The 11,581-nt window shown below is 40.7% G+C and overlaps 1 protein-coding gene across 2 annotated transcripts; it reads left to right on the top strand.

Annotated features, from left to right (window-relative positions):
• The first annotated feature begins 3,506 nt into the window (after positions 1 to 3,506).
• Positions 3,507 to 4,962, top strand: LOC125204781 (F-box protein At5g49610-like). 2 transcript variants are annotated; one of them, XM_048103511.1, is made up of 2 exons: positions 3,507 to 3,936; positions 4,120 to 4,962. In XM_048103511.1, the coding sequence occupies exons 1-2, from the start codon at positions 3,591 to 3,593 to the stop codon at positions 4,677 to 4,679; spliced, it is 906 nt and encodes a 301-aa protein (XP_047959468.1). In that variant the 5' UTR covers positions 3,507 to 3,590; the 3' UTR covers positions 4,680 to 4,962. The 2 variants fall into 2 exon arrangements, with proteins under 2 accessions (XP_047959468.1, XP_047959467.1); XM_048103510.1 differs by having other exon boundaries at positions 3,507 to 4,011.
• Positions 4,963 to 11,581: the final 6,619 nt, after the last annotated feature.

The following is an 11,581-nucleotide window of genomic DNA, read 5'->3' as shown; positions in this document are numbered from 1 at the left end:
TCGTTGAACAGGGGCGACGACTGGAGGACGTTGATGTCGTTGTTCGACCTGCCTACTTCAAAATAAGCATGCCATATCCACAGCCGGTAGTCAGCTACAGCTTCAAGAATCATCGTAGGATGCTTGCCTTTGAAGCCGCTAGTGTACATCCCTTTCCAGACGGCGGGGCAGTTCTTCCACTCCCAATGCATACAATCTATGCTCTCCAACATCCCGGAAAACCCGTGCATCGACCCGTGCATATCTATCAGCAGCTGGCAGTCTGTGGGGCTGGCTTCCGAAGATACCAATCCCCGAATATCTCTCTAACGCCCTGGCAAAAATACTCCGGGCACTCGATTGTTGTCGACTCGCCAATGTGGAGGTATTTGTCGAATATGTCGGCCGCGCCTCCGTACGCCAACTGCCTAATTGCGGCAATGCACTTCTGTATGGGCGTGTGACCGGGTTTGCCCGCCGCATCCTCCCTGAACCTGAAATACTCGTATCGAAGCTCTAAAGCACTCACGATACGCATAAACAGCGGACGATGCATCCTAAAACGTCGCCGAAATAAGGCATCACCAAAATGCGGCTCCGGAGCGAAGTAGTGCTGATACAACCGATGATGTGCAGCGATGTGGTCCCGGGGTACTATAGTTCGACGACGGATCGGCCGAGGTACCGCTGCCTGTTGCTGCCGCTGGATCGCCTAGCGTAGACAGGTGATCTATTGCCCCTGTCATAGCAGCCTGCAATTCTTCATTACCGTCACTATCACTATCACCCCACCACTACCACCCGCACCACTACTAGCCATTCTAGATGTACTTGAGATTAGAAATTTAGAGAGAGAGAAACTTGGTGCGAATGAAATCAAGTTCAACGAGCTGTATATATAGAGTTTTTTTTTAGAAAAAAAATAAATAAATAATTAAAAATGGCGGACGTCCGCCCGCCCTTCTGCCGACAGTTGCGCCCTTCCCGCGTCCTCACGGGACGTCCGCGTCCGCCTCTCCATGCCTCAATGGCGGACGTCCCCAACGCCCTTCTCAGAAGCCTCTTCGAAGGGCGACGGGAAGAGTGCCATTGCGGATGCTCTAAGCACTATATGGGAAGTTCAAGTATTTTTTGTTGGAAATGCTTTTCTTATTGTTAAACATTAGCCAATGTTTAAGGAACATAAATAACCATGACTTACTTGAAACCTCAGACACGGATACACCTCGTATGACACACGAAGACAAAAATGTAGATTAATATTATGAACTAGAATGAGATAACATTCTCAAACCTTAAACTCTCTAGCGAGAAAAAGCTAGGAGTGAAAATCATAGCATAAGTAAAGTAATGGAGAACAGCTGCATCCTTATACATATCGACTGGTTGTTAGATGAGCACCTTCTCGTCCAACAACATCAAAATGTCTCCATCTTTGAAAGCATTGATAGGATGAAAAAACGGAAATTTATTCCAATCAATGTAAAAAGTACTCAACCTGTATTCTATGATCCAAGATTCTTCCACTTAGTACTCCTTCGTTAACCAGATGTCAATTTCATCGCCACCGCATGTGCGAAAGCTAAAACAAAGGCAGTCCCTCAAATAAGACAACTGCCTAACTCCAACCATCGCAGGAGGAGGGGAGAAGATATTAAAACGCTATGTTTCGACATCAAAACCAAAATTCAGAATGATGGTTGAATCAAAAAAGGTATGGTCAAATCATTTACACTCGAATGGAGATTGCCATTATAGACAATGCGTCCACCAAACATGAATCGGAAACCAGAAGCAGCACCAGCTTCAATGCGCCTCCATGTTCGTGTTTCGATGGTGTATACATGATGAAAGTCGGATCCACCGTCCCCGTTGATGCAGACCGCAGATGACCTTATATTGCCCACTTAATTTGCTTGCACCAAATCCAAAACCCGTTGTAAAATCAATTGAGATGTATTCCTCGGGGCAGAAGAGCTCAGTGTATTCACGAGTGATCGGATTGCATATGATAATTGGAATTTGAGAAGGCCCTAACTCTGAGTAGAGAAGAAGCAATCCATTATCGGCCATAACCGCCATTGGTTCTGAGTATGTGTTAGGGATATCGAAATTTGTGAGCGGCATGATGTAGTGAAGATCATTGCTTTCCGTATTGGCTTCGTCTTCGTCTTTAATCTCGAATATCGTGCACCGAGTTGGTTCAGCTCGGTCGATATAAAGCGAGCTAGGACGAGTGGGGTTTTGATTTTGGAAAGATGGGATTTGACGAAATCATCGGAATGGAGCAGATTGAGCCATGCTTTACAAACGCACTTGATGATTGCACGGCTTCGGAGAGGGAGCCGTGAGAGGATGCCGGTCGTGATTTCTGGTGGTAGATTCGTGAAGCAATCTTCCTCCATCAAAGAAGAAGAATTAGGGCTTCTCATGATCACTTTTTGAATATTTAATTTTCAATCATATATTTAATTGAAATTCTTATATGTGAAAATGCCAAGTTTATTTTAATATTGTTAATTAGTGCAGCCCAATGACAACACCCAGCCCAGCCCATGCAGTCCAAATCCAAATTACCCCTTCCGTTTATGAAAATTTGTTACTTATTTCCTTTTTAGTCCGTCCTTAAAAATTTGTCACCTTTTACTTTTATCATTTTTAGTAGTTGACCTCACATTTCACTAACTCATTTTCACTCACATTTTATTGTAAAACTATTATATCAAAATAGGACTCACATACCACTAACTGTTTCAACCCACGTTCTATTACATTTCTTAAAACTCGTATCGAGTCAAATTGTACTATTAATAACGGATGGATTATATTATTTAATTTTTTGATTGAATTTGGCATGAAAGTGTAAAGTATGAGTTAAATATTGGCTTTAATTTAAGCATAAAATTTTATTCATAGTGTTTGTTCCCTGGTTGGTTTTGATATTGATTGGGATTGTGATTTTTATTCAAAGTTTTTAAATACCGGCCGTAAGTGTTCCACCTTCACTATTTATTTATTTATTTTTGTCTAAATCCTAAGTAATTACTACTTCCTCCTCCTCTTCTAGGTAGAGCATTTCTGTTTTAATATGAAATTTTATTTAATGTTATTTTAAAAGTTAAGTTGAAAAAATAAAGTAAGAGAGATGGAAAAAATAGAGAGAGTGACGTTTCTATTTTTAAAAATATGTTAATTAGAATGTACATTCCAAAATGAAAGTGGTTCACTTGGAGTGGGACATGAATAGTTATTAAATTAGAATATGAAAGAGTATGATTTCCAAATCCTTCTGGTTTTATCAACAATTAAATTTTTTGAGTGAATTTTAAAATTAGTCCATAGTGCATTTTATTTTTACCACTCAAGGGACCTGAATTAGAAAAAAATATCCCCACAAAATATATGAAAAATGGAAAATATCAAAATAAATCATTATTTTCCAATAAACTTAAATGGACAAAGGAAAAATTGCGTTATAATTTTATAAATACATTAAATATTCGCCGAAGCCGGAGCCTTCATTTCAAACATTATAACCTTTCAGTTTCCAATTTAGCCCCAATTCCCAGCTCTTCCCTTTCTTCTTCTTCTCAGTGTGATTCAGTCCATTAATGGAGCTTAATTTCTTCCAATATTTACCATCAGAAATCACCAGCAACATCCTCTCACGCCTGCCCATCCGAAGCCTCGCAGTCAGCAAGTCCGTCTGCAAACCATGGCTCAATCTAATCGATTCCGACTATTTCCACAAATCTGAAATCAAAACCCCACCCGCCCTAATCCTCTTGACAGAGAAGACGATGGATTCAACTTGGTGCGCGGTTTTCGAAATTGAAGACGAAGATGAGAAGAGCCATGATTTTCACCACATTCCGCTCATGGATTTGGAAATCCCTCACGGGAACAGAGGAATAATGGGAGGTATCACTGCTAATGGATTGCTTCTTCTCTACCCAGGTATTCCTGTTTACATATGCAATCCGATCACTCGTGAATATACGGATCTCGGTTGCCCTGCGGACTGCATCCCAGGTCATGTGTTAAATTTTGGATTCGGTGTGAGCAAAATAAGTGGGCAATATAAGGTCGTCTGCATCAATAAAAACACCTACGCTCATTATGTATACACCCTCGGAACAGGAACATGGAGGCGTGTTGAAGCCGGCGCTGCTTCTGGTTTCGTATTTCATGATCAAAGCATTGAATGTAATGGCAACATTCATTGGAGGGTATTTGATTTGTGTGGTGACATGTGGATTTGTGGTTTTGATGTTGAAACGGAAAGTTTTAGGATCTTCTCCATTCCTCCCGTGGGAGATGGATATCGAGATTGGTATTTGTGTGTTTTAAGGGACTGCCTCTGTTATTGTTACCCACACGAAAATGAAATTGTCATTTGGATGATGAAGGAATACCAAGTCGAAGATTCTTGGACCATAGAGTACAAGTTGAGTACTATGTTTGATATTAACTTTAATTTGGATCATTTGTATGTTCATCTGATTAAACATTTTAAAGATGGTGATATTTTGATGATGCTGGACGAATATGATCTCATCTACTACTCCAACAAGACAAGAACACTTCAACAAGTCGGTATGTTTAGGGATGGATCGGCGGGTCTCATTAGACCCCTGATTTTCACTCCTAGCCTTATCTCACTCAAGAATTTTGGATTTGAGAATGTGATCTCGTTTTAGTTCATAATATTTGTCTACATTTGTGTTCTGTTCAGGTTCTAATGTTTGTCTGTTGTGTAGTGCTCGGAATCTAAGGATTGTTTGTCATGTAATGTTTAGGTTCTAAGGTTTCTTTGTCGTGTAGTGTTCGTGTTTGGTCTTATCATGTCGATCCCGACATACACACTATATGTTAGGCCTAGCTAGCATATATATTTTGGATGTTGTCTATAATATTGCTCTATGTAAGGCTACATTTGTGTTTTGTCGTTATCCAGTCGTAATCGTGTAGAAGGTTTCTTTATCGTGTGGTCTATGTGTTCTGGTATACTAGGCACACATGGTATGTCAAGCTCAGCATGTGTATATTTGTGGGTTGTTGCCTATGATTTTATTCTAGTTGTTGCCTATAATCTCATTCTAGTTCATAATATTAATCTACATTTTACTTTGGAGTCGAACCAACACATATCAAATCACATTATTATTGCGTTTGTTCGTGTTTGTGTTGAAGGATTTCTTATCGTGTTGTGTTTGGGTTCTACTTTTTTTTGTTGTGTTGTTATCCTGTCGGTCTAGTACATATATTGTGGGTTATTGTCTATTAATAGAAATGGGCGTACGTAAGAATATAATTAGAAACATAACTTTGCTATAACAAGTTCAAGTTTTGGCATTTCACACGTACCTAGTGGTTAAAAAACCAGACTAAACTGTCATGTTGTTTGGTCCTAAATTCTTATTCACAAAATATTGACTGCACTGCCCCTTCTAATTTGTCTCTATGGCCGAGGATGATATTGTGAAACCTATCGATGTGTTGAGCAAAGATAATGATTTTGGTGCCAGATTTGATGAGATTGTGAACTCTATCGATGTGTTCAAAGATTGGCAGCATCTTGATGTTGTGAGGGGAACGAATTGATGGTTCTGAATTAATAGTAGTGATATACGAAACAGTAACACAACACATTTTTCATCAAATAAAAATTTCGTCGGTATGATCGTAAAAGACATTCAATTCTTCATATAATGCTGGCCACCAAAATATAACTAAATATTGGTAAAGTAATTAATCATCGCTGCAGAAGTCGCAAGCACAACGCACAGGTCGTTTTTGTTGATGTGGATTGTGGAGACAAAGTGAGCCGATTTTAGTACCTCGCAGACATAGATAGTCAGAGAAATAGCCATGACTTACGTGCGTAATCGAATTAAAGAACAAAAATAAATTAAATAACACCGGCTTATAATTTTTACAATAAACTATATGATTACCCAAAAATAATTGGTTCCTAGCATTGAGTTGTTGATTATCCCAAAAATATAACTGTAGAAGTTGATGTAATGATAATGCATTGGCTTAATGATTATACCAAAAACATAACTCCTACAATGGAAGAAATGTCATTACAATGGCGAAAATGTCTGCTTAAAAATCGTTACTACATTCTGGCATTTAAGAATTAAAAAAAATGTCTGCTTAAGAATGAAATTGATAGACCTTCGATGGTCTATCGCCGGAAATCAAGAGCACATGAAAGTAGTTTGTGAACAGAAAAGATAAAACCCTAGTTGAGGTGCTAGGGTGCGTTTTCACGCCAAGAAGAATGAGAATAAATTTATGTTTATTTCTCATTGATTTAATTATTAATGGGATTCTAGTATTTATAGAATCCACAACCCTAGACGATTCGACCTTCCTAGTTCGTCTCGGGAAAGAGCCGACAAGAAAACCCGAGGATATCCTAACCTAAACCCAACGATATCTTGCAAGGCAAGATATCAAAAAGATTACAAAATATCACGTGAATTAAATAAGCAAGAATAAGTCTTAACTATAGAAATAATAATAAACTAAAGTTGTGCAAAGATATGCATGGATATCTTCACTTCTTTGGGGTCTCGTCCACGTAGCACGTTGGATGGCAGTGAGTCCCTATCAACTCCCTCACCGATAAAAATCGCCTTGTCCTCAAGGCGAAGGTTTGGGAAGTGGTGCCTCAGCCATTGGACTTGTGGAAGTTCAATAACAAAGATCGAGAGCAGGAGAGTTGCAACAAATGTCGCCAACCGTTTTAGCCATTGATTTGGGTCGAGAAAGAGTAACTGGAGAAGAACCCCGGCATTGCGTTTCGTGTCCTTTAGGCGATCACTCATGCACAGGTTGTCACTTATATTAATCATTTTCAGCCTAAAGTACAAAGTATGCCCAGCCTCGTCAACCTCGTTGAGATCAAACTCTTCAAATACTCTTGTGGCTTCCCGAACCACCTCATATAAGTTTGTTACATCAGAGACATCACAATGAGACCCGTTCACACCAGGCTCAACAATACTAGGCTCCTTCATCGTTCCCTGAGAATAACTCTTCATGTCACCAAACATGGCTCTCATGATTTCAAACTTTCTGTCATATTCCTTAAACAAATGCATCCCCTTCTTCGCGATCGAATGACACCTCCTGTGACCCGAAAGAATCCTCAAAGAGGCAAGTCGTTTGCTGTCCACATGCATTTATGGTCCTCACAAGAACCGCATGTTTGGGATCAGAAGTCTTACTGAATTTAGCCGCATTGACACCGAGTTTGTATTTATTGTTGCTCCGATCACCACCGTTGAATTCTTCCAAATTGATTTGATCTTTGCAGATGTTAAGGGATGTGTGATATCCTCATTTGTATTGAATCCAAAAGGGATCTGTGCGACTCCATTAACTCCAATCGCAGAGAGTCGAGAGAGCAACATCTCCATCCGAGATTGATTTGCAACGATCTGGAAACAAATAGGTATGGCTCGGCGAGGGCGTGTCTCGCGTGGCGGTATAGTGCGGGTATCACCACATAGATCAAGGTGGCCCGCTTCACTCTCGGAGCCCCCTCGGGTATATCGTTCCCCTCCATGCCCATTATTCCCATCCTCTAATACCCCAACAAGGGCGTTCCACTCGACATAGAAAATTCCTCCAAAATAAGTGACCACGAAACCAATGTGAAGAGACAACATTTTTTGTATTCGATCAGCTGACTCTAAACGAACCTGGTCGTTACCTGCAGCCCCAATAATATCTAGAGCAAGTCGTCTGGCCATTACTCTATCATTTGGAACACCCAAAGCAAACAACAGCAGGCGATAAGGGACGACCCTGACATAGTAGGAGGCGATGAGGAACTGTTCTCCAGCTATCAAAGGCTCAACCTTTGGAAAGAATGCAATATATCCGCCTATTTGTTTCCGATCAGTGAACTTCTTGTCAGAAAATTTGACAACAAACGAACCTCCTTGAACGAAGATGTGAACTCGCTGGTCATCACCCATCAATTCGTGGAAACTGAAATTATGAAGATAATCATGCGCTGCCAGAAGAGGTCCATATCCCCAGAGACTATTCTCCACCACCGGAGTCAGCTGGAGGAACGGTGAAATCAGTAATGTGTGAATTCGCTCACTTAATTCTCCAACAACTAACATACCCTTTTCCACTTCAAGCATAGTACTGGAAGACTGTCTCAAACTCGAGCTAAGGCTTCCGCCCGAGTGTGTCACTTCTTTGCGCGGAGGGATCGAGCGGGCATCAGAAGCAAGTGTTTGTTCCTGCCTGAACACGTCTTCACTTCCAACACCAAGCAAAGTGTTTGGCTCTTGGCAAGACTTCCTACCATCACTAAATAATGGCTTCGGACCTGCTGCATATTTTAGATCTTTAATACAATAAGCAGATTCAATGGAAAGGGAAGCATCATCACCATCACTTGTGTCATCGAAGCAAGCAAATTTTTGCTTCTCAAGTAGACGAGGATTATTACTGTCCCCTGCAGTTATTGGAGCTCGCTGCACAATGCCGACTGAAGTTCGGCACTTGAAATTATCATGATACGCTCCGGATTCTATTGAACCATCTCCACTGTCATTCATCTCCTTCAGTTTGTAGCCGGAGCAAGGCTTCCTTTTATGAAGAATCTTAGCATTCTCCTCAGTAATCTGACCATCAAGCAGCACCTTACAAACTCCTTCCACCGGCTGGTTAGCTCGAACAGTGTTGGCGGTGCAAGACACTACTGGAGACGGAGCTTCTGACCACGTGAGCAGATCCAAAGGGGAATTGTGAGGCTTCCGAACAGGACCAACATTGTCTGCATATGGATCGGGTTCAAATCGCTGCTTGACTGCCAATAGAAAATCATCCCAGCCTTTCCTAGCATTATTATCCGTCCAGTTTGACATCCAATCTGACGCCGGGTGATCAAACAAGTACCGTATAAGATAGAGGCGATCATCCAACGGTGTGTAGTGGTAATTTTAGTACTCTTGGATCTTACGGATCCAATCCTCGACATTCTCTCCGTTGAAACGTGGTGGTTCGAGGCGGAGGCGTGGAAGGGCATAGGGCTTGAAACCCAGCGGTGCCTGCGTGACTGATGGTGGAAACGACCAACACTGCAGAGGTGCTGTGACTGGCTGCTGGTCCGGCGGCCGGGTATGCCACAGCGGATGTGGAGGTGAGTGCTCGTCAAGGCTTTCCGGAGCCTCCTTGGTCAGTGTATGATGTCCGAACTTGGCTAGAAATTCCCTGTGGGAAGCACCCAGACAGCGTAAGTCCATGAGCATCTCACTGATTTGTTGTGATTCCATAGTTTGTCGAGAATCTTTTGACAGTGGTTTGCGATGGGGGTTGAGTAGATCAATGAAAGCGCCAATTTGATAGACCTTCGATGGTCTATCGCCGGAAATCAAGAGCACACGAAAGTAATTTGTGAACAGAAAAGATAAACCCCTAGTTGAGGTGCTAGGGTGCGTTTTCACGCCAAGAAGAATGAGAATAAATTTATGTTTATTTCTCAATGATTTAATTATCCATGGGATTCTAGTATTTATAGAATCCACAACCCTAGACGGTTCGACCTTCCCAGTTCGTCTCGGAAAAGAGCCGACAAGAAAACCCGAGGATATCCTAACCTAAACCCAACGATATCTTGCAAGGCGGGATATCAAAAAGATTACAAAATATCACGTGAATTAAATAAGCAAGAATAAGTCTTAACTATAGAAATAATAATAAAATAAAGTTGTGCAAAGATATGCATGGATATCTTCACTTCTTTGGGGTCTTGTCCACGTAGCACGTTGGATGACAGTGGTGTGCCGTCGTAACGTTTGAGTCCCAATCAGAATACAAAATTAATTAGTTTTAAATAGTAAAAATTAAAACATATACTACATCCGTTCAAAAAAAAAGTAGACTAATTTTACTACTCCCCCCGTCCCATAGAAATTGGTCATATTTCCTTTTGCGTCCGTCTCATACAAATAGTCACATATACATTTATGGCAACATTTTTCTCCTTTTGTACTTTTTCATTTATGGGCCCACCACCCACTACACAGTTTCAACTATTTTTTCTCCTTCTCTCTTACTTTACCAATTTCACATTAAAACACGTGTCAACCCCAAATGGCAAATATTATAAGACGGAGGGAGTATTTTGGAATGTCTACCAAAATTAAACCAATTCTAAATGTAGAAAGTTTCAAACAAATACTGACCTTACACATCATTCCAAAATATGGACTCCACAATTCCCTTCATCTCTCCTACTTTACATATTAAAACTAGTGTCATTTACACCTTTGTCTATTTTTTGAAACGGATGTAGTAACAAAATTAGCTTTGAATGCTTTGTAAATCCTGACTCGATCAGCAAATTTGTAAATGCTTTGGATAAATGAATTTTGAGTATTCAATCCAAACAAACTCTTTATGAGATGCAGTTGGCATTTTTGCCTCTGTGTATGACCTTTCTAAAAGGATTAGGCATCAAACATGATAAGTACAAAGGTATTCAACATTGTAGCTAAAATGGAAAGTATAAATATATCCTAAGGAAGATGTATTCAAAACGTATTCATTCAATGATGAGATTACAGCGAGAACACAAAATATATACTACAAAGAGAAGTATCTAGAAAGACTTAATCAACCTTACAAATTTTGTAACTGAAAGATGATTAAATCCCATAGGTGTAACTGAAAGTAACACTTCATGCCGAGCTCTCTTCAAGTTCTCTTATGGTCACTTCCTTGTTTCATATCTTGGTGTCAAGTGGCTCACCAACAGATTCGTTAACACGCCCCCTCAATTCTAGCGCCGACCTCGAAATTACTCCCAATTTATTTTGCAGCCGCGCAAAGAATTGTCCACCCAATGGCTTAGTAAGAATGTCCGCCAGGATGATACTAGGAAATAGGGTCCACAGAATCTCGATAGTAGTTCCATGCTGACCTCCCCAAGATCTTTTAAAGAAAAATGATGGCTAAGCTGATCAATAACCAATCGGAGAGAAGAAGGAACATTCCCATTAATAAGCATATCATCGACATATATCAATATGTAGACTACCTCGGTGTCATTGCAGCAGAAGAAGAGGGATGCATCTACTTTAGACTGTGTGAAGCCAAGAGAGAGAAGAACATAGTGCACAGTATAAAACCAAGCCCGAGAGGCCTGCTTAAGACCATAGATAGCCTTATTCAATTTGCACACCAACGGGGGAGAACCTTGTTCGAAACCCACAGGCTGACGCATATAGATGTCTTCCTTTAAGTCCCCATGAAGAAACGCATTGTTAACATCAAGGTGTGTAATTGACCAACCTCGAGACAGAACAATGCTAAGAATCAACCAAATGGTGGTTGGTTTCACAACGGGACTAAACATTTCATTAAAATCAAAACCTGGTTGTTGGGAAAATCCTTGGGCGACAAGACGAGCTTTGTACCTTGCTATACAACCATCGATGTGCTTTTTAATCTTGAATATCCATGTGCAACCAATGAGGTTTTTACCCGGAGGCAAAACAGTAAGCACCCAAGTCTTATTCTTGAGAAGAGCAAGAAACTCTTCAAGCATCGCTTGCTTCCAAAC

The sequence above is a fragment of the Salvia hispanica genome, chromosome 2 (genome assembly GCF_023119035.1).
Source record: "Salvia hispanica cultivar TCC Black 2014 chromosome 2, UniMelb_Shisp_WGS_1.0, whole genome shotgun sequence".
Lineage (NCBI taxonomy): Eukaryota > Viridiplantae > Streptophyta > Magnoliopsida > Lamiales > Lamiaceae > Salvia > Salvia hispanica.
The sequence above is the reverse complement of the archived record's forward strand: the minus strand, read 5'-3'. Positions and strand labels throughout refer to the sequence as shown.

Excerpts from the sequence above, each read along its gene's own strand:
- LOC125204781 (XM_048103510.1), top strand. The coding sequence starts at position 3,591 with ATGGAGCTTAATTTCTTCCAATATTTACCATCAGAAATCACCAGCAAC. Across the intron at positions 4,012-4,119 it reads CCCTGCGGACTGCATCCCAG|GAACATGGAGGCGTGTTGAA; the intron begins GTCATGTGTTAA and ends CCCTCGGAACAG.